This window comes from Bos javanicus, chromosome 14 (genome assembly GCF_032452875.1).
Source record: "Bos javanicus breed banteng chromosome 14, ARS-OSU_banteng_1.0, whole genome shotgun sequence".
NCBI classification, from domain to species: domain Eukaryota; kingdom Metazoa; phylum Chordata; class Mammalia; order Artiodactyla; family Bovidae; genus Bos; species Bos javanicus.
Window position 1 is genome coordinate 46,951,631 of NC_083881.1, and position 26,221 is coordinate 46,977,851.

Here is a 26,221-nt window from a genome sequence, read left to right on the forward strand (position 1 = left end):
TATAATCTGAGAGTCCAGCTGCTTGTAGGCAGACCTATAAAGGACTTATTACTGTAGAACCAACTACAAAAGAAATTTGTCATTTAAACTCTTAAGAATTCACTGTTTCCAAAATTTGCTTAAGGTTACTTTAGGGTATACTTGAAAAATCAGATAGGGGATTGCTTCGTGGCCTAAAGCAGGTAGCAAATAAACACACAGTTGGCGTTTCAACAAAATTTTCTCTCCTTTTAGAGACAGAGCATGCCAAGTAAGAACCACAATAAAAGAAATCTTAATTTTCATCTACTTACAGCAATAGATAAGCTAACTGTTCTTCCATTCTAACTTTCAGTTCAGTCACTCAGTCATGTCCGACTCTTTGCGACCCCATGAATCGCAGCACACCAGGCCTCCCTTTCCATCACCAACTCCCAGAGTTTACTCAAACTCATGTCTATTGAGTCGGTGATGCCATCCAGCCATCTTATACTCTGTCATCCCCTTCTCCTCCTGCCTTCAATCTTTCCCAGCATCAGGGTCTTTTCAAATGCAACAGCTCTTCGCATCAGGTGGCCAAAGTATTAGAGTTTCAGCTTCAACGTCAGTCCTTCCAATGAATATTCAGGACTGATTTCCTTTAGGATTGATTGGTTGGATCTCCTTGCAGTCCAAGGGACTTTACTGGGACTCAAACTAAAATTTTTAAATTGAGCTCAAATGGTAACTTTTATGTTTAATTTGTACCACAGATGGACTGAACTTGATATTTTCATCTGCAAGAATGTTTAAACCTTTAATTTTCTCCTAAACAGGTAATGAAATGAACAAAACAATCAGTGTCAAATTTAGAAATTTATTTACAAAAGTTAATTATTTTTGCTTTTAAAAAACAATTATTCAATTCATGAAGAGTAACCAAAAACAAATCTCATCAAAATGTATTACAACAGTCTTTCACAGAATCAATAGCTTCTTAAAAAACCATCAGTGAATACTTTAATATAAAACCACAGTGTAAAAAATAGAAATTTTAATTCTAGCGACTAGACTGAAAGCCGATAAATAATCTTCTTCAAAGGGAAAAAATACTTGAGGGGAAAAAAAACAGTGTAACATGTGTAAAGCCGCAAATTTAAATATCAGTTTAGTTCCTCATTGCTAACATGGCATTTATATCCCAGATGAGATTTCGTAATTGATCCATAATTTGCTTCAGCTGTTGATTCTTCTGTTTGAGTTTCTGCAGAAACAAAAGAATTTATCAAAAAATGTTTCATGAAGTACAGACCATGAAGATATAAGATTAAAATGTCATTAAGTCAGAACTCTAATGAACCAGACAGAAATTAAGCTAAACACTTCCTTAAGGCAAAGTAGGAATAGGAAATGGCACCCACTCCAGTATTCTTGCCTGGAAAATTCCATGGACAGAGGAGCCTGGTGGGCTACAGTCCATGGGGTCCCAAAGAGTCAGACATGACTGAGGGACTAAGCACGCACTTCCTTAAGGTCTCAATACTTTTCTGGCCGCAAACATCCACTGAAAGGCGTAATAAATTCTAATTCGGCCTACAGAGCCTATGGCTCCAGCCCCCTACCTCCTTTTCCTCCTCCACTCGAACCACCAAAGAAAATAAGCTAAATATTCAATTATAAGACCTAAGCATATAGGTTTCCACAAGGCAGTGTAGCTTAATGGTTAAGAACACAAGCCCTAAAGCCTGGGTTCTCTGGATTTACGCTCAGCTCCTTCACTAGGTAAATATTACTTAATCTCTCTGTGCGTCAGCTTCCACAACACAAAAATGGGGATAATAACTGAACCTATTTCATAAGGGTTGTTATAAAGAGTAAAAGACCTGATTCACATCAAGTGTTAGCAGTGCACCTAGCATACAAGTAAGTGAAAGTGAATGAAAAGTCAAAGTGTTAGTTGCTCAGTCGTGTCGGACTCTTTGAGACCCCATAGACAACAGCCTGCCAGGCTCCTCTGTCCATGTGACTCTCCACCAAGAATACTGGAGTGGGTAGACATAAGCATTCAACAAATGTTATGGTAGGCACAGAGCATAGACTGTCAATAGAGAATGTAAAGTATAATAGAAATGCAATTTATCCTTCAAACATGTGGCAGAAGTCACTGATTTCTCTAAGCACGAAGTGCAATCTACTTCTAATTCTGAAAAGTGAAGACAGGATGCCACAGCCCCGATAGAATCTTCTTCATAACTGAGATTTGCTGGATGCCCTGAATGCACATAGAATGTGTCTGTTATCTCCAGATCTGGCTCTCTAACAGGCCACAGTTTATCAACTTCTTATTAAGCATCTTTTCTTCAAATCGTATGTAGTAAATGTCTGTGTAGATAAAACAAGATCAAAACAGAGAATTTCAAAGTGTTCACTAGTTATTATGATAATCATTACTGTTAAGTGACCTCTTGGAAATATTACGTTTGGAAGTAATATAGTTAGTTAGATAATTTTAAAGACACTACATTAAAATACCTCTAGATTAAGTCATACATGTTCATTATAAGGAGACCTAGAAATCTTAATTTTGATTTATTAAAGAGCAAACTGAGATTAAATAAATTGTTCATATTCTATCTAGAGTCAGGGAACAGGAGGAAAGAAGCCAAAAGGGAGGAGGAAGAAATTCCTATTGGTATTCAACTTCTTGAAAGGCCAAGTTTGGTGAAAGAAGCTTAGTGATCACATTTTCAGTATTCATTAAGAAGTAACTGGAACTAATAAAATTATATTAATGAGTGGTTAAAAAGAGACTTTCAAATCAGTATCAAAACAGAGGTTACAGATGGCTCCCACAATGGTTTCATCAATGGAATAAATGCTACTTTAAAGAACACTCACTTGGAAGTATAAATTCTGATATTAAAAAATTTAGCTTCATTAACTCAAAAAATAAAGATAACTAAAAAACGGTAGGATATTTTCAAGGTAATACTCAACTTTGGGGAACAGTAAAAATTTTTTATTTAAAGAATGCCATATTATAAGGCATTAGGATAGTTTGTCTCAAAGAGACCACTAAGTTTTAAATTAAAAAAAATTAGCATACAACTAAAAAATACCTGGGGCCAAAACACATCATGAAAATATCAACACCAAAGCTGACAGCTATGCTTATTAGTGGTTAAACTGTAAATACATTTTCATGACATGATACAGGATTTAATATATACAATCTTGCCACTGATTGGTTTTAACAGAGGTTGACAGCTGCTATTATCAAAATCCATCAGCTGTGCCTAATTTGTTACATTAACAGGTGAATGTGTAAGTAGAGTACTTAAAAAATGTTTATGCTAAGTAATACTATGTAATTTAATATTCACCCAAAAGCTGTGACAATTGATCAAAGCAGACTGTCCTCTGTATCCATGGTTCTGCATCTTTAGACGCAGTCAGCTGCAGAATGTGCAGTATCGTAGTATTTTATTGAAAAAAATCTGCATGTAAGCGGACCTGCACTATCCAGACCTGTGTTGGTCAAGGTACAACTGTGGTTGAAAAATCAAACCAATTAATTTCGACTTTTAATAGCATCTGTGTAATTATGTAATTAAATTGTTGTTTAGTCGCTCAGTCATGTCTGACTCTCTTGTGACCCCATGGACTACAGCCTGTCCATGGGACTCCCTAGGCAAGAATACTAGAGTGGGTTGCCATTTCCTTCTCCAGGGGATCTTCTCAACCCAGGGACTGAACCCACATCTCCTACATTGGCAGGCAGATTCTTTACCACTAAGCTACCAGGGAAGCCTGTAATTAGATTAGACCAACATTTTGCCATCTGAAGGTGGTTATTTCAAATAAACATTTTTCACAAAAACACTCAGGTATGTGTGCCATTAAGGCAGAAAAATATATCCATGATCATGAGTTTACTCAGTATTTTATAATTTTTCAACTATATTTTAATCTTATATTCCAGAAGGGAGGTACAAAATTTGAATAAGTAGAGGAAAGGAAAAAATAATTAGTGGCACTAATTATACATAAGATAACTTGGTTAATAGGATATGAATTATGTTTAATTCACATTTATGATGCTTTATTTAAGGAATGAGTTAAAAACCTCTTTGGGTCAAAAAATCCACTTTGGTTTTTAGCTGTTAACTTTATTCTCTTTTGCTTTTTTAAGGGGAATTTCAATTTGAGTTAACCAAAACTTAGGCCTCTCCCCTTTAAAAAAAAAAAATATATATATATATATATATTTTTTTTTTCAAACTTTAAACTTTTTAGGATGGACCTACAGAGTGTCATTCAGAGTGAAGTAAGCCTCTCCCTTTTTTTTTTTTTTATTGGTCTGTTTATCACTTAGTTCTTCAGTCTTTCCTCAAATTAGACTAACAGTTTCCAGGAAATAAGAGAGAGCCATGAGGCCAATCAAATGAATACTTCTCCTGCCTCTCAAGAGAAGATACATTCTCTCTAAATTCTCTTTAAAATTTTTTCCAGTGGAAATATAGGGCTAAGCTTTAAATCTGTTTAATTTAAAACATTTAATGGATTCTTTCCTTTTTGTAATAATCTTCAGTTCAATACCATGTTAATGAAACAAGTTTTACCCCAAAGCCAGAAGCACATACAACAGCAAATTCAACAGATTCAAACGGTTTAATCAAAATCAAAAAGCGTTCTCAAATGCCTGAAGTAGAAATGGGAACAGAATTTAAAATATGGGCTTTTATTCCAAAAATAAACCTTCAGAAATACTATTTTGTGTATTGAAATAAACTTACTGCAGATAAACACTGTGGACTAAACACGTATTTCTTTTTTTTCTCAAACCCTAATAAAATGGCAGGAGGGGAATGAAAAGGCTATAAATTCACATGGAGAAAAATGATCAGAAAGGAGACAATAGTAGATGCCAAGTGGCACATTTTAAGGTGGGGCATAGAAGGGGTATAGTAAATGAGAGGAATGGTAAATGAATGGGAGGAAACCACTGTCCCACCCAGAAGGATGCCCCTGAGAATGGCTGATCTCCATGGAGGCAGGTGCCATGGCAAAGTCTGCTGTGAGGCCTGGGGACGGAAGCTGGAGGGGAAGAGCTACAGAAACAAGCAAGAGCCTAGGCTGCTCATTCCTACTCCTCACCAACACGGGACTGAGTCCCCTCTCCAGACTTCCGTACCCACTCCCCCTTTCAGGGAACCAGGTTTGTTTCTTATGAACCGAATAGCTGGGGATTCAGGGATTCAGTGCCACCAGCACAGCAGAAGGCAAGAAGACAAGAGACTATCCCTCTGTGTAGGACACTGGAAGATTCTGAACAGCCCTAAAGAAAAAAATGTCAGTAAAAGATCCTTGGGGATCCTCCAAAGAAAAAAGCCAGCTTGTTTCCAATCTTGCTATGATGAAGGCCAATTCACAAAGCCTATGATTAGTGTCTTAGTGCCTCACTCCCAAATAGAAACGCCTCATGTTTAAGCATCTGATGCTCCACAGATCTTTGATCCTCCATCTACAAAGACAACAAAACGTAATAGACAAACTATGGCACGTGACCTGTTTTTGTAAGGCCTGTGAACTAAGGATGGTTTTTACATCAGAACAAGGCTTTTTGTCTCACAAAGCCTAAAAATATTTATAACTAGGCTCTTTAAAATCTACCAAATGCCATATGAGAAGATTATGGAAGAACACCTTCTAATTCCTGAGGGAAATTAATTTACAACATATAATTTTATATCCAACCAACCAATCATCTGGACAGATACACAAAGACTAAAAACTTAAGTCCCTGCATTTCTCCTGAAGAAGCCACTGATGTATGAACCTTACAAACAAGGGAGGAAATAAACCAAGAAAGAGGAAGATGGAAGACGGAGGAGATAGTAAAATTAACTGAAGAGGTGAAGGAAAGGCCCCAGGACAGTAGTTGAATACCAGGCTTAGTGAGCATTCAATTCAGACCTAGCAAGATGGTCCCAGCAAGAAGGAGGACTCTGGGGGCAGGGTGGAATTGGGGGAACAAACCTATAAGTCATCTGATAATTTGATGCTGGAAAGTTGGAAAACAGTACTGAGCTGCTCCCACAGATCCATAAAGAACTAATCAAAAATTTTCAAAATTACAGAACTATTAACTCTAGGAAAACAAAAAATTGTTCCAGGAAATATAACTCTGGTTTCCTATGTGGTTTAGCAATAAATAGTATCTATGTGCCATAATAATATGAACACAGAATATTTACTGAATCCCAATTATGACATAACCACACTGAAACAACTGGGGGAAGGAAAGAGGTAGGTGGGTCCTAGACAGAGACCATAAAGAGACCTACATCCAAATGTGGAGAAAAACATATCAAATGCTTTGTATCAATTATATCCTTATCTTAAAATTCACAAAATTCTAGCTAGTAAGAGTGTTTTGATTACACACTGTCAAGGAATGACTATATTCTGATTATTTGAAAAGAAAGTGAAAGTGAAGTCGCTCAGTCGTGTCTCTTTGCGGTCCCATGAACTGTAGCCCACCAGACTCCTCCATAGAATAGGCTATTTCAAAACCATATTAGAAAAAGGGAGAAACTTAGAGAAATAGGAAGTGTAATGAAATTTATCTTTAGAGAAATGATCTCATTCTGAAGCTTTTCTCTCCCCTGCCCCACCAAAATATCATAATATCTTCTAGGTTAGAGAACAAACTATATTTAAGTCACACGTAGCATTATGAAATCAAAGTAATCATCACACACAATGGTGTTTCATTTACCTATACATTTCATTCTATAACTAACATCCTTACTACAGAGAAAAATAATAGGATATATCCATTGTGAATTAATATATAAGATTATCAACCTTAACATAAAACACTTAATATATGGATGTCTCATCTCTGGACTACCAAACACCACTTACTCTTCAAGATCTAACTTAAAAGTTTCCCCTCCTAATCCCTAAATTCTTTATGCTTATTACTGTCAAATTTGCTGTAAATATTCTTAATGTATAGTTCACCTCATAAAATTTTCTTAAATGTTATTTTAGAAAAATCTTTTTTTTCTGAGTTTTTATATATATTTTTCTTTTAGTTTTCTAGTATTTTGTTTTACAAGTCTTATTTTCAACTGTGAAATTCATTTTGACACATGGTATAATGTAAAAACTAGCTAAATTTTCCCCAAAGTGTCTATTTTTAAAGACTAATTTTCCACATAATCCCTCTTATGTCATATTAAATTGTCACATATTAATATAATAGTAAAACAGTTTTTCTGAATATTATTTCACTAATCTGTCTGTATAATCATAAGGGATTTGATTTAGGTCATACCTGAATGGTCTAGTGGTTTTCCCTACTTTTCTTCAATTTAAGTCTGAATTTGGCAATAAGGAGTTTGTGATCTGAGCCACAGTCAGCTCCCGGTCTTGTTTTTGCTGACTGAGTAGAGCTTCTACACCTCTGGCCGCCAAGAATGTAATCAATCTGATTTCAGTATCGACCATCTGGTGATGTCCACGTGTAGAGTCTTCTCTTGTGTTGTTGGAAGAAGGTGTTTGCTATGACCAGTGCGTTCTCTTGGCAAAACTCTTAGCCTTTGCCCTGCTTTGTTCTGTACTCCAAGGCCAAATCTGCCTGTTACCCCAGGTATTTCTTGACTTCCCACTTTTGCATTCCAGTCCCCTATAATGAAAAGGACATCTTTTTTGGGTGTTAGTTCTAGAAGGTCTTGTAGGTCTTCATAGAACAGTTCAACTTCAGCTTCTTCAGCATTACTAGTCAGGGCATAGACTTGGATTACTGTGATATCGAATGGTTTGCCTTGGAAATGAAAAGAGATCATTCTGTCGTTTTTGAGATTGCATCCAAGTATTGCATTTTGGACTCCTGTTGACTATGATGGCTACTCCATTTCTTCTAAGGGATTCTTGCCCACAGTAGTAGATATAATGGTCATCTGAGTTAAATTCACCCATTCCAGTCCATTTTAGTTTGCTGATTCCTAAAATGTCGATATTCACTCTTGCCATCTCCTGTTTGACCATTTCCAATTTGCCTTGATTCATGAACCTAACATTCCAGGTTCCTATGCAATATTGCTCTTTACAGCATCGGACCTTGCTTCTATCACCATTCACATCTACAAGTGGATGGTGTTTTTGCTTTGGCTCCATCTCTTCATTCTTTCTGAACTATGGATGGAGGTTCATGACACAGTACAGGAGATAGAGATCAAGACCATCCCCAAGAAAAAGAAATGCAAAAAAGCAAAATGGCTGTCTGAGGAAGCCTTACAAATAGCTATGAAAAGAAGAGAAGCAAAAAGCAAAGGAGAAAAGGAAAGATATACCCATTTGAATACAGAGTTCCAAAAAATACCAAAGAGAGATAAGAAAGCCTTCCTCAGCGATCAATACAAAGAAATAGAGGAAAACAATAGAACGGGAAAGACTAGCGATCCCTTCAAGAAATTTAGATACCAAGGGAACATTTCATGCAGAGATGTGCTCAATAAAGGATATAAATGGTATGGACCTAACAGAAGCAGAAGATATTAAGAAAAGGTTGCAAGAATACACAGAAGAACCATACAAAAGAGATCTTCATGACCCAGATAACCATGATGGTGTGATCACCCACGTAGAGCCAGACATCCTGGAATGTGAAGTCAAGTGGGCCGTAGGAAGCATCACTATGAACAGAGGTAGTGGAGGTGATGGAATTCCAGTTGAGCTATTTCAAATCCTAAATGATGATGCTGTCAAAGTGCTGCACTCAATATGCCAGCAAATTTGGAAAACTCAGCGGTGGCCACAGGACTGGAAAATGTCAGTTTTCATTCCAATGGATGTGAGAGTTGGACTATAAAGAAAGCTGAGCGCCGAAAAATTGATGCTTTTGAACTGTGGTGTTGGGGAAGACTCTTGAGAATCCCTTGGACTGCAAGGAGATCCAACCAGCCCATTCTAAAGGAAATCAGCCCTGAATATTCATTGGAAGGACTGATGTTGAAGCTGAAACTCCCAATACTTTGGCTACCTGATGCGAAGAACTGAATCATTGGAAAAGACCCTGATGCTGGAAAAGATTGAAGGTGGGAGGAGAAGGGGATGACAGAGGATGAGATGGTTGGATGGCATCACCAACTCAATGGATATAAGTTTAAGTGATGGACAGGGAGGCCTGGCATGCTGAAGTCCACAGGGTCACAGAGTCAGACACAACTGAGCGACTGAACTGAATCTGTCTGTTCTTATGCCAGGATTTCACACTTACTGTTTTTATAATATGCTTCATCTAACATTTTAATTTTTGAAGCAAAGAGTCTGTTCGTTTTATTACTCTTACTGGAATTTTTTTTATTATATATATTTGAGTATGCTCTCAAGGAAAAAAGTTCCAATTTTTTATTTGTTTTTTGATTGGTATTGCACTAAAATCTTACTATTTTGTGCAATTTCAAGAGAATTCACATTTGTACTTGGAGTGTTGCTAACACTATTCTGTAAAGCAATTATCCTTGAATTAAAAAAATAAATAAATAACTATGAAATAATCAAGACTGGCATTTTTAGAGTAGTTATTGCCCATGTAAGAATGTCATGTGTTTTTTCAGCTGTTCAAAATTTCTTTATGAGTCTGGCAAAGGGTTTATGAATTCTGTTTATCTTTTCAAAGTACCAGCTTTTAGTTTCATTCATCTTTGCAACTGTTTTCTTTGTCTCTATTTCATTTATTTCTGCTCTGATCTTTGATTTATTTCCTTCTACTAACTTTAGGTTTTATCTGATCTTTCTCTAGTCCTTTTAGGTGTAAGGTTAGGTTCTTTATTTGGGATTTTTCTTGGGAAGGGACAGTTAGGGAGTTCGCGTTAGACATGTATACACTTTTGTATTTAAAATGGATAACAAAAAGGACCTACTGTACAGCACATGGAATTCTGCTCAATGGTATGCGGCAGCCGGAATGGGAGGGCAGTTTGGAGGAGAATGGATACATGTGTAAGTATGGCTGAGTCCCTTTGCTGTTCACCTGAAACTATCATAATATTGTTAATCAGCTATACTCCAATATAACATAAAAAGTTTTACCAAAAAAATCCTTTTATATATACTAAGTTTAGTCTCATATATTATGGAAATACTAACAACTTAATATTTGTTGTTGCAATTGTGAATAGGATCTTATAATCTAACTGGTTTATGACATTATAGGAAAATGGTATAAATCTTTAAGCTCTTTTATCAAATACTTATTGCCTCTACTTGTTAATCAGTGAGCTGCTTTGAGCTTCAGAAGCTTAAGCTATAATGTTATGTACTACCTTAATAAATTTAACAAATTTTTATATAATATTATAACTTCTGTTTCATAAAGTTTGTTTCACTGGCTATAATTTCTAAAATAGCATCAAACACAGTAGTATAAGGCATCTTATTTTCTGCCTGTTTTTAATATGACTGGAGAAGGAAATGGCAACCCACTCCAGTATTCTTGCCTGGAGAATCCCGTGGACAGAGGAGCCTGGTGGGCTGCTGTCCATGGGGTCGCACAGAGTCGGACACGACTGAAGTGACTTAGCAGCAGCAGCAGCAATATGACTAGTTTTGTATTTCATTTCTATGAAAAATGTTGGCTACATATCTGAAATAAAAAGTTTTTTTTTAAAGACTATCACATTAATAATTGTAAGCATTCTTTGAGTCCTCAACATTTGAAGTCTATCAAATGTCTTCTGCTGCTGCTGCTGCTAAAATTTTTTTTCAGTTTAGCCTACAGACCTTATATAAGTAAACTAAGTCTTCCTCCTCTACCTCAGAAAACCCTCTTTGGCTGTGGTAGATTAATTAATGTCCTGATGAATTCTATTAACTAGCATTAGGAATTTCAGGAGTGAGGCAGGAGGTGGGGGCACTTATTTGTAAGTAAAGCACCAAGACTGGTAGTTTTATTTTGTGTGCTATTTGTTAGCCACGCTTCTATCCCAGAATGGACCGACAACATCCCTTATTTCCCTATGCTTCAAGAGAACTATCTGAACATTATCTTCTGAACTTCTGAAAGTAATCAGCATTAAATTCAAGTTAGGAACTTTTGTGGGGTGAAGGGTAGGATGGGGTAGTGCTTTGATAACTCTCAGTTTCTTATTCAGCTTTTGAGACATTCACATCTCCTACTTGTAAAGTATTATCATTTGCTGCTCCTAACATGCTGTAACCTAGAGAGCTACAATTCTGCCTAGAGAAGAAAATGTAAATGGGCTGTGACAGAGCGCCTATGAGGCCTTTCTAAGAGCTTTACTGCCTGAATTCTGTGATCTTCTGACTAACCAGATGGCATTTCTGTTTACCTCTGAGTTTTGAGTTGTAATCTGCTGCTGCTGCTAAGTCGCTTCAGTCGTGTCCGACTCTGTGCGACCCCATAGGCAGCAGCCCATGAGGCTCCCGTCCCTGGGATTCTCCAGGCAAGAATACTGGAGTGGGTTGCCATTTCCTTCTCCAATGCATGAAAGTGAAAAGTGAAAGCCAAGTCGCTCAGTCGTGTCCGACTCTGTGCGACTCCATAGACTGCAGCCCACCAGGCTCTTCTGCCCATGGGATTTTCTAGGCAAGAATACTGGAGTGGGTCGCTAGTGCCTTCTCTGGAGTTGTAATCTAAGTAGGTTAAATTTGCCAAGAAACAACTTCATGTAATTCTATAATTCAAATTATGTTTTTGAGTTATATAGACTCCCTTTTAATTTTTATCAATATTCAGAAATGTAAGACATACAGACTAGCAACTCACTTTATTGACTTCAGCAATTTCTCGCCTCTCTTCACTAGCAAAACGAGGTGGGCCAGCCCGGTCATCTTTTGAGCCATCTTCTTCCACATATGGAATAAGTTGCTGAGAGTGACAGACACAAGTTAAAAGTCAAAGATATGACACACAATTTCCAATTATACTGGCATAGATAATACATCTAATTAAGATAAATTTTTATACTTTTATCTTAACAGTACAAAAATATATTTTAATTCAAGTGATGGCCTAAAATAAAAGCATTAGAAGTATATATCATTTCAATGAGTTCTATACATTTGCTTTTTGGGTTTCTTTTGCAAAACAGTCCTTTTAGCAAAATTAGTTGTCACATGTAATTAAGTAATATCCTACTCAGTCAATCAGCAAATATTTAATTGGCAGACACTGGGTGAGCAGACACTGCAAAAATAATGCCAAATAAGATACAAGTCCTACCCTTAAGTACTTTATGTCCATTCAGCTAGAATAGGCTTCCTTGATCTATACTAGAAAGAAAGGAACTTCATGGACATATATAATTGTGATTTACTTGCTATTGAAGTGTCTATGTAGATTTCTAGATGTCTTATATTTGGGAGAAAGTTTTTTTGTAAGAGAAAAAGTTTATATAGCAATGAAACTTCCAGCAGAATTATAATTAAATATGTATAGATTTGTGATGACATTTGTTTGATGAAACCCCTTGTACAGTCACCAGAGACTTGTCTCTTCCATCTTATATTACCAATGCAGGAATAGGACAGAGGTAAGTAACTAGTATAACCAGTAATCAATCTAGCCAAACTTCTGTGAATTCTTGGGACAAATATAAATTTGCCTACATCCACAACTACTTTCTTCCTTTCCTCTCTCCAAATGCGGACAGTGGTCCTTCATCTCAAATACATTTAGTCTTCATTCCTGTACACTGATTCCTCTGCCCTCCCGACTTCATTATTTATTTCCCCTGACCTCACCTGACTGTTTTCTTCCCTTTTCATCTAAACAAGTTCTCCCATTTGGAAGGGGCGGGGTGGGGGGTGGTGGGGGGGAACCCAAACTCTATCCCTCCTACCACCTACTTCTTCTTTTGTTTTTAGTCTAAGCTTCTTGAAAGATGGATATCCACTTTTTGGCTTCAGTTCCTTACCTCCTGTTTAATCTTCAGCTCACTGTGATCTGACTTCTGCTGCTATCTTTCTACCAAAGCTCTGACCAAATATACCAACAGTCTTCCTCTAGCAAAATCTGCTGGACAGTTTTCATTCCTTATTTTCCTTGACTTTTCTGCAGCCTCTGTCAGAGTCCACTATATTTCTGACCCTCCACATCTGACCACTTTTTTTCAGGCTGTATTGCAGTTTACTCTTTGTCTGTTCACCCCATACATGCTGATCACTCAAATAAGAAAGCACTGACGACATGGAACTGTTCTTTATATAGAGTGAGAGAACATCTAACCCCACTCTCTGCCACCAGCTACCTCTGGTGGCAGAGATTATCACTTGTCAACAGGAAAGGACCACCTATAAAAATAACCGTATACCTGATTAACTAAAATATACCTACGATCCAAGATTAAACTTAAAGAAATATATTTAAAACTAGAGTGATTCTACTAAGATAATTTAATAATGATGAAAATGGTCATAACCTTTTATCCATAAAGAACTTACATGAAAACCACTGTAAAAGTATTTTACAATACTATTAAAATGTCTACTAAGACATCATACACTGACTTAATTAAAATGAGACACTGACAGCAATAATAGAAGTGCCACAGATAATCTCTGATAATCTCCCCCAACAACAAAAATTCACCATCAGCCTGGATGCTAAAGTCTGCAAGAAATTATCAACATGAAAAGACAGTTCTATATATATATATACACACACACATATATCTCACAATTGAATCTTTTCTAGTCAAAAGTGAAACCAGTATGATCAAAATCTGAAAATACTGTGAAAATAGAAGAGAAAAAGGGAAAAAATTACAAATGTCCTAAGACTCTTACATTCACCCTCCCTCGACCACTAAAACTTGCCTCTACTGGAATGGGATCCATCCCTCCGCAGTTTTCATTGCATTTATCATAGACCAATCTCAGCTTCCTGAAGAGAATAGAAAGTTGGCGAAGGTGATCCTGTAGTTTTGCTAACCGGTCTTGGTATGTTCCAGTATGGTAAGTGACACCATTTGGCAGCTTCTCGGACAAAAACCCAGAAACAAAAAGTAATGAAAATCAAGATTTTCTTTAAGCAAAGCTAACGAACAGAAACAATCTTTGAGCAATGCATAAAAGCAAGCTGTTCCTCACAATGAATCAAGTGCAACTTTAAGAATTTAACAGTAATACATGCTCATTTATTAATTAGCTCCTTAGCATACTGTCAAGCAGTTCTACCAAACTTTGTGATAAGCCTTTCTGATCAGTTGAAATGCTTTCTGCCTCTAACTTTTGATTATATTTATACCATAGCTTTGTATTATAACTAAAAAGAATACACAATTTTAATATCACTTAAGATAATGTAAAAGCAGCAGGGTGCTGAACTCAACCAGGAGCTGAATTCATACAACTCAAAATACAATTTTAAGAAAAAGAAGAAGGAAAAAAATGAAGATAGGACTTTTCAGTAGAAGAAAAAGAAGAGTATGCTGCCGTTGTTGCAAAAATAATCTCAAGATACCTTAACTATTATAATTAAGATGTTCTGGGCATGCATTAAAACATAAAGCTGTCACCAAAAGTTTTACTTTAAAAGAAATCAATAGCAGGCGATATATAGTAACAAATCAATCTGTACTTGAATATTATTAATAAATTATTGCAAATAACTGCTATGATCATAACTCTGTCTTGGATGCTTATATATTTTTAATTCAGGAATTTTACCAAAAGAAGCCAAAATACATACTGAAATGACAAAAATCACAGATAAATGGAAAAACTACTACTTACTTACAACTAAATGCATATTTTGTGCAGTGCTGAAACTTACAAAATCTTCCTCTCTGTGTACATCTTTACAATATTTTATTCCCACAATTTGATCTGTGAAATTATCCTAAAACTAGAATTAACAAAGTTTGTACAATGGTTTCTAGTATACAATTTCATTAAAATCACTAATTCATACACTTAGGGATTACAAAGTGACTTAAAATCAAAACTCCAAATAATGTTTAAAGCTAGAAGATCAATCCAGTCTTTTCTAAACCTCACTTCATCCTTTTTTTCTTTCCTAAACAGCTGAGGTAGGAATCAAAAAAAGCCTGATACAGTGTTCAGAGAAGAAAGAAAATAAGAGCCACTATTGTTCCAAGTAGGTAAAACCATAAGCACAGAGGGGGAAAAAAAAAAGACCAAAGGTGTATACGTAATTATACATATACAGTTATTAAAAGGTGTGAGTCAAGTTGCTCAGTCGTGTCCGACTCTTTGCGGCCCCATGGACTGTAGCCTACCAGGCTCCTCCCTCCATGGGATTCTCCAGGCAAGAGTACTGGAGTGGGTTGCCATTTCCTTCTCCAATTAAAAGGTGTAATAGTTCATAAAAGATTTAACAGGAAGATAGGCTTAATAATTGATTTTCTTCTTTTATCTCACTTCTAAATTTCCTGTAATGTTATGGTTTACAATTTAAGGAGATGGATCTTTTAAAATTCTTTGAAATTAGTTTTTATAATATTAGGATTTTGGGAAATTTTCAAGCATTAAAACATTCTGAAGATGATATCTCAAAGAAAAGGGTTAAAGTATCAAAGACTGAATTAGTGAAAACAGTTTAAAGGACAAAAGCATTGAGAGTTCACCCTCCACAATACTATGTGGGATTTCTCATGATCTTTCAATTTATGAAGTTTCAAAAAATTAAAAAATAAGAAAAAATTTTCAAAGGGTCACTGCTTTCTTGTTTGGGTGACAATAAGAAATATAATAATTACACTTTACATACAGAAGCAGGCTATACCTTTCTTATGGTACTACATTTTTTGTACCTACATTGTAGGTACTACATACTTTGCCTATATTTTGTATTTAATAAAGACTAAAGATACTCATGATGTACTCTGCATATAAGTTAAATAAGCAGGGTGACAATATACAGCCTTGACATACTCCTTTTCTTATTTGGGACCAGTCTGTTGTTCCATGTCCAGTTCTAACTGTTGCTTCCTGACCTGCATACAGGTTTCTCAAGAGGCAGGTCAGGTGGTCTGGTATTCCCATCTCTTTCAGAATTGTCCACAGTTTATTGTGATCCACACAGTCAAAGGCTTTGGCATAGTCAATAAAGCAGAAATAGATGTTTTTCTGGAACTCTCTTGTGTTTTCCATGATCCAGTGGATGTTGGCAATTTGATCTCTGGTTCCTCTGCCTTTTCTAAAACCAGCTTGAACATCTGGAAGTTCACGGTTCACGTATTGCTGAAGCCTGGCTTGGAGAATTTTGAGCATTATTTTACTAGCTTGTGAGATGAGTGCAATTGTGCGGTAGTTTGAGCATTCTTTGGCATTGCCTTTCTTTGGAATTGGAATGAAAACTGACCTTTTCCAGTCCTGTGGCCACTGCTGAGTTTTGTGCTGGGCTTGAAGACGCACAAGCTGGAATCAAGATTGCCAGGAGAAATATTAATAACCACAGATATTCAGATGACACCACCCTTATGGCAGAAAGTGAAGAGGAGCTAAAGAGCCTCTTGATGAAAGTTAAAGAGGAGAGTCACAAGGTTGGCTTAAAGCTCAACATTCAGAAAACTAAGATCATGGCATCTGGTCCCATCACTTCATGGGAAGTAGATGGGGAAACAGTGGAAACAGTGTCAGACTTTATTTTTGGGGGCTCCAAAATCACTGTAGATGGAGATTGCAACCATGAAATTAAAAGACGCTTACTCTTTGGAAGGAAAGTTATGACCAACCTAGACAGCATATTAAAAAGCAGAGACATTACTTTGCCAACGAAGGTCCATCTAGTCAAGGCTATGGTTTTTCCAGTGGTCATGTATGGATGTAAGAGTTGGACTGTGAAGAAAGCTGAGCACCAAAGAATTGATGCTTTTGAACTGTGGTGTTGGAGAAGACTCTTGCGAGTCCCTTGGACTGCAAGGAGATCCAACCAGTCGATTCTGAAGGAGATCAGCCCTGGGATTTCTTTACAAGGAATGATGCTAAAGCTGAAACTCCAGTACTTTGGCCACCTCATGCAAAGAGTTGACTCATTGGAAAAGACTCTGATGCTGGGAAGGATTGGGGGCAAGAGGAGAAGGGGACGACAGAGGATGAGATGGCTGGATGGCATCACTGATTCCATGGACGTCTCAGTGAACTCCGGGAGTTGGTGATGGACAGGGAGGCCTGGCATGCTGCGATTCATGGGGTCGCAAAGAGTCGGACACGACTGAGCGACTGATCTGATCTGATCTGATCCTTCTGGATTAATAATATAGAAGGTAATTTAAAAAATTTGAAATTAAAAATGTATTAACAAATAGTTTATATGTAGTCTTGTTTGTACCACTTCTCCTCCCAGCTTTCTATAAATTAAGGAGCACACTGTTGCTTAATTTACAGCCAATTATGATATGGCCCAAAGGTTCTTAGTGAGTTAAAACACAGAATTCACAAGCACAAAGAAAAAGTTATTGTAGTCCTTACAAATTGGTTTTGAATATATGTCCACATGTAATCTAGTTATTGATAGTATCTTTTGAAAGAGTTCAGTTCTTTCACTGTCAGTCATGGATGTGTATTAGATCTCTGTTAATAATACAAACTGTTGATAGCAAGTTAGTATAATAAAAAGGTTAGTAGAAAAAGCTACCAGTCATATATGATGTTGAGTAAATTCTTCAAGTCTCAGTTTCCTTAATTGTAAAATAGAGATAAAAATACTTCTTAGAACTGTTCTTACAACAATGTTCCTAAGGAAAGTATTTGATAAATGTTAGCTAGTAGCTCTACTAGTCCAATACAGCAGCTTAAAAATAAATATTTGCTAAATTCTAAGAGATCATTTAATCTATTTTAATCATCTTACATTTTAATCTATATATTTTTAAAACAATTGCCAAAGATTTCATATCTCCTCTTGGATTCCCTTTTTATCTCACAGTGGCTTATTAACAGGGTCTTAAAATATTTCCATACAGTTGTATTACTTCTAGAATCAATAGGAAAAACACCCCAACCATTGTATTTAAAAAGGCAATAAAACAATCTTTAGTGCAGCTGAAATAAGAGTTCGAAAGTTCTAAGAGTCTGAGGACCTGGTTTCAAATTTACCCTACACTGACTATCACCTCTGTCACTTCACCTCTCAGAATAGAGAGGTGAACCCATAGAATCCTCATCCATAAAACAAGAATGATATCCACATCACACACTAGTAAGATAAGCCTTAAACATGGGTTAGTAAAACATTAAAATGGTGCTGGACTGACATGATATCCAAACGCAAAAAAAAAAAAAAACAGATCTATATCTATCAGTATTTTAAAAAAGTAACTCCATGTGGATCATAGACCTAAATGTAAAACCTAAGACTATAAAACTTCAGAAGAAAACATAAGAAATCTTTGGGTTAGGCAAAGACTTCTTAGGTATGGTACCAAAACCCAAAATCTGTAAAAGGACAAATCAATAAATTGGATTCCATTAAAGTTTAAAATATCTGTTCTTCAAAAGACAATGTGAAGAGAATAAAAAGACATGCCACAGACTGGGAGAAAGTACTGATGAAACAGAAAGACATACAATTCCAAAAAAAAAAAAAAAAACCAAGGAAAAAGACAGTAACAACTACTGGCAAGGATGAGGAAACTTTTGGAAAAGTTTCTTAGAATAGTAATCAATCATTTCCCTCATAACCCAGCAATTCCACGCCTAGGCATCTACCTACTCAAGAGAAATGAAACATATGTTCACACAAACATTTGTAGCTGAACACTCAGAAGTGTTATTTATAATAGCTCCAAAGTGGATACAGACCAAATGGCCATCAACAGATACACTAATTGTGATATATTCATACAATAGAATACTGTTCAGCAATGAAAAGGAATGACCTATTGATATTTGTTGAGTGAAAGAAGCCAGATCCGCATCCCCCCTTTTCCCGCCCCCAATCATAGTGTATGATTTCATGTGTAGGAAACTCTAGAAAATGCCAACTAGCTATGATGCCAGAAATCAAAAGAGAGACTGCCTGTGGACGGAAAGCCAGAAGTAAATTTAAAAGGGGCACGAGAATGTGCTCACTTCTCCACAGAGGGAACTGTGGGGTGATGGACGTTGGTTTCACAAGTACACATGCGTCAAAACTTTGAATAAATGCATTGTATTGGGAATCAGTTATACCAAAATAAAGCTGTTTAGCAAAAATGGTTAGCAGAATCTGAATTCAACTCCTTGAACCATCACAAAGTATTCTGTGGAAAAATATGAGATTAAAATAACCCAAAGAGCGTGGAGGAGTGAGGCCCACCTCTACCTTGAAAGATACAAGAGTTCACCTAGAGCCTACAGAACCTGGTCGAATCTAGAAAATGCGGCTTCATCCTTTTCAGAAATCCGGTCTGGAAAACATCACCTTCACATCTTGGGGACAGACACTTTATCGGGGAACACTTCTGAATGTCAATGGGGGCGACTCCATACTCGTGGATTGCCCAGGGCAGCCGCATCGACGCCGAGGGACCCCAGGTAACAAACAAGCTGCTCCTTCCCTCGCAGAAGCACCTCGCTTTCTCCAAGCACGCCCCGGAGAGGGGCCCGCCCTCCTTCCCACCTGCATGTTCCTCAGGAGCTGGAAGATCTCCATGGTGCGGTACACGATGTCTTGGACCGTTTCCTGCCCGATTCTGCAGAGCGATGCAGTGTTGACCTCTCGGGCCGCCTGCTGGGCCTGGGGCCCGGCGAAGGGCCCGGGCGCCATCCCCGACGCCGCCAGCGGAGGGGTGGACATGGCGTGGCAGCGGCGTCAGGTCAGCAGGGCTGGAGGATAGGTGTCGGGGATGTCCCCCGACGCTGCTCGACCTCAGGCCTCGGCGTAAGCAGGAGCTTGTGAGACTCGAGCGGTCTGATTTCAAAACAGCGGCCGCGACTTCCGCCACGGTGACGTGAAGCGCCGTCAGACGTCACAGGGCCCGCCCACTCGGCTGGTCCCTGGGAACTTGCGGTTCAAGGACGGCTGGATTGGACTGGACGCGCGGGGGGTCGGATCGGACATGTTGAGCAGCCAATCACCGGGTGAACTCCAGACAGAGGGGGCGGTGCGCGGGGTGGAAGACAGGTGGGCTTTCCCACAGTTCGTTTCCCAGTCTCAGCCAGTGGTTAAAATTCTTAATAGAACTCTGAATTCGTGTTAATTTCCTTGCTGATTATTGCCTTGTCACGAGCCTACGAAGTTTGTAGTATTACTTTCCTTTCACAGCTAGAAGGCAGACTCAGAGGGGCTAGTTCGACATGTTTCGTCACAAACAACTTGCAACTGAAAACCTGAAATTTGAGTTTTTGATAGTCCAAGCTTTACTGTGACGTGACACTAATTTCCCATTTGTTGTTGTTTCCTGCTAAAAAGTCCGTTTATTTGACAAGCTTTCCTGATCACAGAAAGTATAAAATTAACACTTCTGTCTTTCATGGCACACAATTCCTCCACTTCCTTCTCTTTTCTGACTTTGGCACTATGTTATATATAATTTTCAGTCTGTCTTCTTTCTGACTTATCCTTGCCTTATTCACACAGACCAGATATCCTGGACTAAAATTCAAAGTTAGCACTGCCCAACTGTGGACAAATCACATCAGCTTCCATGTAAAAGCGTGGGAGTAACCATCAGTTCAGTCCAGTCTCTCAGTTGTGTCAGACGCTTTGAAACCACATGGACTGTGGCCAGACTTTCCTGTCCATCACCAACTTATGGAGCTTGCTCAGACTCATGTCCATCCAGTCGGTGATGCCATCCAACCATCTCATCCTCTGTTGCCTCCTCCTCCTCCTGCCTTCAACCTTTCGCAGCGTCAGGGTCTTTTCCAGTGAGTCAGTTCTTCGCGTCAGGTGGCCAAAGTATTGGAGCTTCAGCTTCGGCATCAGTCCTTCCAATAAATATTCAGGGCTGATTTCTTTTAGGACAGAATGGTTGGATCTCCTTGCAGTCCAAGAGACTCTTAAAGAGTCTTCTCCAGCACCATAGTTCAAAAGCATCAATTCTTCGGTGCTCAGCTTTCCTTATAGTCCAACTCTCACATCCATACATAATTACTGAAAAAACCATAGCTTTGACTACGTGGACCTTTGTTGGCAAAGTAATGTCTCTGCTTTTTAATACGCTGTCTAAGTTGTTCATGGGCTTCCCTAGTAGCTCAGATGGTAAAGCATCCACCTGTAATGCAGGAGACCAGGGTTCAATCCCTGGGTCAGGAAGATCCCCTGGAGAAGGAAATGGCAACCCACTCCAGTATTCTTGCTTGGAGAATCCCACGGACAGAGGAGCCTGGTGGGCTACAATCTATAGGGTCGTAAAGAGTCAGACACGACTGAGCAACTAACACACACACAAGTTGTTCATAGCTTTTCTTCCAAGGAGCAAGTGTCTTTTAATTTCATGGCTGCAGTCACCATCTGCAGTGATTTTGGAGCCCAAGAAAATAAAGTCTGTCACTGTTTTCATTGTTTCCCCATCTATTTGCATGAAGTGATGGGACCAGATGCCATGATCTTCGTTTTTTTGATGTTGAGTTTTAAGCCAACTTTTTCACTCTCCTTTTTCACTTTCAAGCAAGTTTTTTTTCATTCTTCTTTGCTTTCTGCCATAAGGATGGTGTCATCTGCATATCTGAGATTATTGATATTTCTCCTGGCAATCTTGATTCCAGCTTGTGCTTCACCTAGCCGGGCATTTTGCATGATGGGAAACCTTTGGGATTCTTGATAGTATTAAGTGAGATTCTGAATATAAAGTACTTATAGTTCAAAGCATAAGTATTCAATAAATGTGTTCACATGTGTAACAGTGAGAAGAAATAGGTAAAGTGAGAAGTAAGGAATAAAGTTGTCCCAGGACAGAGGCGATAGGAATACTAAGAGACAGAAACAGGAAAAGAAGACCATAATAACAAAGTTGACAATAGCCTGAGAGATTGAAGGAAAATCAAGATTATATCATACCATGGAAGCCACAGGAAGCACAGGTTAGGAAAGGAGCTCTTGGTGAACAGTGTCGAATACTACTGTAAAAGGAGGTATCTTAATTTAAAGAATAGGAATGCTGCTGCTGCTGGAATATTAAGTGGAAAATTCTTGCCTGACATAGTGTAGAAAAAATGGTGAAGTGAGACAGCAACTATGTGTTCAATCCAGGAGCTATGCTGCCTTTTTCCTTTGCAACATAATGTCTGATTTTAATAGACATCAGGGTGAATATATGTCTCAGTTTTCATTACATGTTGGCAAGGCTGTTTTACTTGGTCATAGCCAGTGGGTTAGAAGCATGGGTGACATGTGAGGCTATTGGCAGTTATGTCTAAAAGAAGGGAACCATCTGAAGAGCATGATAACCAATGAAACAAACAGGCAACCTGTGGAATGGGAGAAAATATTTTGCAAACCATAATATTCACATAAGGGGCTAATATCCAAAATATATAGGAACTTATACCACTAAATAGCAAAAGGACAAATAATTCATTTAAAAATTTGACAGAGGCTCTCAATAGATATTTTTCTAAAGAAGACGTAAAAATGGCCAAAGAGTCCATGGAAAAAATCAAATCAAAATCATCAGAGAAATGCAAATCAAAATCACAAGGAGATATCACCTCACACCTATTAAAATGGCTATTATCAAAGATAAGAGATAAGAGTTGGCTATAATGTAGAGAAAAGGGAACCTTTGTGCACTGGTGGTAGAAATGTGAATTGGAACAGCCACTGTGGAAAAGAGTATGGAGGTTCCTCAAAAACTTAAAAATAAAACTACCATATTATATAGCAATCACACTCCTGAGTATATATCAAGAAGAATTGAAATGAGGATTTCAAAGAGATATCTACATTCCCATGTTCATTGCAGCATTATTCACAATAGCAGAAATGTAGAAATGACCCAAATAGTCATCAACAAATGAATGGATAAAGAAAATGTGGTGCGTGCATGTATTTCAACCTTTAAAAAGAAGCAAATTCCATCCCTTGTGATAACAAGGATAGACCTACAAGACGTTATGCTACGTTAATTAAGTCAGTCACAGAAGATCAAATGCAGCCATGATTTATGTTATATGAGGCGTCTAAAATAGTTAAATGTATAGAAGTAGATAATAGAATGGGAGAAGGAAATGGCAACCCACTCCAGTGTTCTTGCCTGGAGAATCTCAGGGACATGGGAGCCTGGTGGGCTGCTGTCTCTGGGTTTGCACAGAGTCAGACACGACTGAAGTGACTTAGCATAGCATAGCATACCAGGGAATGGAGACAGAGGTTTATGGGGAGTTGTTCTAATGGATAAAGGTTAATTATGCAAGATGAGAAAGTTCCAGAGATGTGATGTACAATATAATCTGTATAGTTAATAAGATACTGTATACTTAAAAATGTGTTAAGAGGGTTAATCTCATATTGTATCCTTAACACACACACACACACACACAACCCCAAAGGGACACAAGGAAATTGCTGGAGGTAAAAAAAAAAAAAAAAAAGAAATTGCTGGAGGTGATGAATATATGTATTACCTTGATTGTGATGATGGTAAAATGAGTATATACCTATTTCCAAACTCACCAAATTGTGTACATTAATTGTGTGCAGTTCTTTGTATACCAGTTATTCTTCAATAAAGCTTGAGGGGTGGACAAAAAGAAGAGAGCCTCCAATTTCTCCTTCCAACTGGAATTCAGACATTGTGGCTACAGCTCAAATGAGCTCTTATTTGGGGACATTTTTGGTCACATGCAGCTGAATCTAATTCTAGCTGCTGAAGTGGCAACTTTGGAATTAGACCTGAGCTCCATTTAGTTCTTCTTGATTCCAACGTAGTTTCTCCTAGTATTATGATTTACCGCCTCTCCTTTAAATGATCCAAAAAAACAGACCAGAGCCCCTTTTGACCTGGTCCACCATCCCCAATGGTGCCACGAGCTCTTGTGTACTTTCAAGAGTGGAGTTAGCTTTGCTTCTGTTCCCACAGAAAGTGCTCACCTCTGCACTTTCTAGAACCTGGGCATGCTCAATTGTTCAGTCATGTCCAACTCTTTGAGACCCCATGGACTATAGTTTGCCAGGCTCTTCTGTCTGTGGAATTTTCCAGGCAAGAATCCTGGAATGGGTTGCCATTTCCTCCCCCAGAGGATCTTCTTGACTGAGGGACTGAATGCCCATCTCCATCTCCTCCATTGGCAGGTGAATTCTTTACCATTGAGCCACCTGGGAAACCTAGCACCTAGGAGATGAACGATCCTGGGATGTTTTGTGGAGTTAGGATACTGTGCTAGTTAAATCAAAGGTTGTAAGTCACTGCTGTTAGTCTGAACCTAAAAGCCAATATTTGAGAGTACACTGACTGGAAAGCAGTGGACACTCAGGGTAGGGAAGAGAGAAACATAGATTATGGAAAGATATAATGAAAGGAAAACCCCTCTCAAGTCAGCACAATGGAAACCAGATTTGCTTTGTCTTTACATAGTTTAGTGGGCTTAAGCTGGTCTATCGGCCAAGGCAATGGCATCCCACTCCAGTACTGTTACCTAGAAAATCCCATGGACGGAGGAGCCTGGTAGGCTGCAGTCCACAGGGTCACTAACAGTCAGACACGACTGAGCGACTTCACTTTCACTTTTCACTTTCATGCATTGGAGAAGGAAATGGCAACCTACTCCAGTGTTCTTGCCTGGAGAATCCCAGGGACGGGGAGCCTGGTGGGCTGCCATCTATGGGGTCGCACAGAGTCGGACACCAGTGAAGGGACCTAGCAGCAGCAAGCTGGTCTATAATCTGTTTCACTCATAAACTCTAACACTTTTCATGAACTCACACATGCCATAGAAAAGCTTCAAACTAACCTAGGGACATTTGGAAATTTTACCACATAGGACCTAACAAAGCAAAGGATTGGGTGTAAACCATCATTGACATGACCTTGGCCTGCCAGTAGTGATGTTGAAATGCCCATTTGTGCACAATTTATTCATGACTAATAGACTATATTTTTCACTTCAGCCACTCATGTCAAGAATATTCCCTCTGGATATAGAGTTATTGAATTTAAACAAACACTTATTGGGCACCTGTAATTGGTCCAACTAACAAGCATTTAGGTTGATTTAGACTATTGCCTACACATAATTAGTATTCCAATTTAACAAACTATGCTAACTGGTCCCTGAAGATTCATTAGTAAAGGTTTTCTTTGCTTCACAAATGCTCAGAATTCCATACTTAAGAAATGCATGAATTAAATCACCACTTCACACCAAAGAATGGTTCCTCCCCCAAGTTTAGAGAACTTGTGTGCCCTGGTCAACTGTTTTGGGTATTTAAGCACTTAATGTCTCTTTTTTCCCTACGTGTCACATATATTGCCATCCAAAGTCTGCTATTCAGACACATTTAGCAGGGATCAGGAGATGTTTTTAAATACCAGTAGTGACAGCATGAGGCTTTAAATAAGCAAACATGGTTTGGTGGAAAGGCTCAAGTTGTATATGAATTGGCCTATTGTTTGTGGTGGGTTGTCTCACAATTACATAAGCTGATAATGGTTGATAGTTATTCTTTTGTTGTGCTTGAAGTCAGTATTCTCCTTCTTTTTGAGTTGTATGACCATCAAACAAACTAGCAAAAACTTATTATAAGGGCTTTGTGATCATTGATACTTCAAGGTGAGTTGTAAGTGAAACAGAATACAGTGAATAATTCACCTGTCAGAATTTTCAGTACCCTTGTCTGCTACGACTTCTTTTAAAGTTTGTTTGTTTCAAACTTTTTCATGGAGTACTGGATGGAAAGCCTTCTGCATTACTGTTAATGCCTAAAGCGTGATCTTCAGATTCCTTAGGATATTAGAATGATTGGGTGTGATCATTCACCTAGAGCCAGACATCCTGGAATGTGAAGTCAAGTGGGCCTTAGAAAGCATCACTATGAATATAGCTAGTGGAGGTGATGAAATTCCAGTGGAGCTATTTCAAATCCTGAAAGATGATGCTGTGAAAGTGCTGCACTCAATATGCCAGCAAATTTGGAAAACTCAGCAGTGGCCACAGGACTGGAAAAGGTCAGTTTTCATTCCAATTCCAAAGAAAGGCAATGCCAAAGAATGCTCCAACTACCGCACAGTTGCACTCATCTCACATGCTAGTAAAGTAATGCTCAAAATTCTCCAAGCCAGGCTTCAGCAAATATGTGAACCGTGAACTTCCAGATGTTCAAGCTGGTTATAGAAAAGGCAGA

The 26,221-nt window shown here is 38.1% G+C and overlaps 1 protein-coding gene across 2 annotated transcripts; it reads right to left on the reverse strand.

The window, feature by feature from the left end:
* Positions 1 to 821: 821 nt before the first annotated feature.
* Positions 822 to 19,907, reverse strand: MED30 (mediator complex subunit 30). 2 transcript variants are annotated; one of them, XM_061439092.1, is made up of 5 exons: positions 19,559 to 19,907; positions 13,810 to 13,968; positions 11,759 to 11,860; positions 9,894 to 10,009; positions 822 to 1,222 (listed from the first exon to the last, which is right to left on the reverse strand). In XM_061439092.1, the coding sequence occupies exons 1-5, from the start codon at positions 19,733 to 19,735 to the stop codon at positions 1,195 to 1,197; spliced, it is 582 nt and encodes a 193-aa protein (XP_061295076.1). In that variant the 5' UTR covers positions 19,736 to 19,907; the 3' UTR covers positions 822 to 1,194. The 2 variants fall into 2 exon arrangements, with proteins under 2 accessions (XP_061295076.1, XP_061295077.1); XM_061439093.1 differs by lacking the exon at positions 9,894 to 10,009 and having other exon boundaries at positions 19,559 to 19,899.
* Positions 19,908 to 26,221: the final 6,314 nt, after the last annotated feature.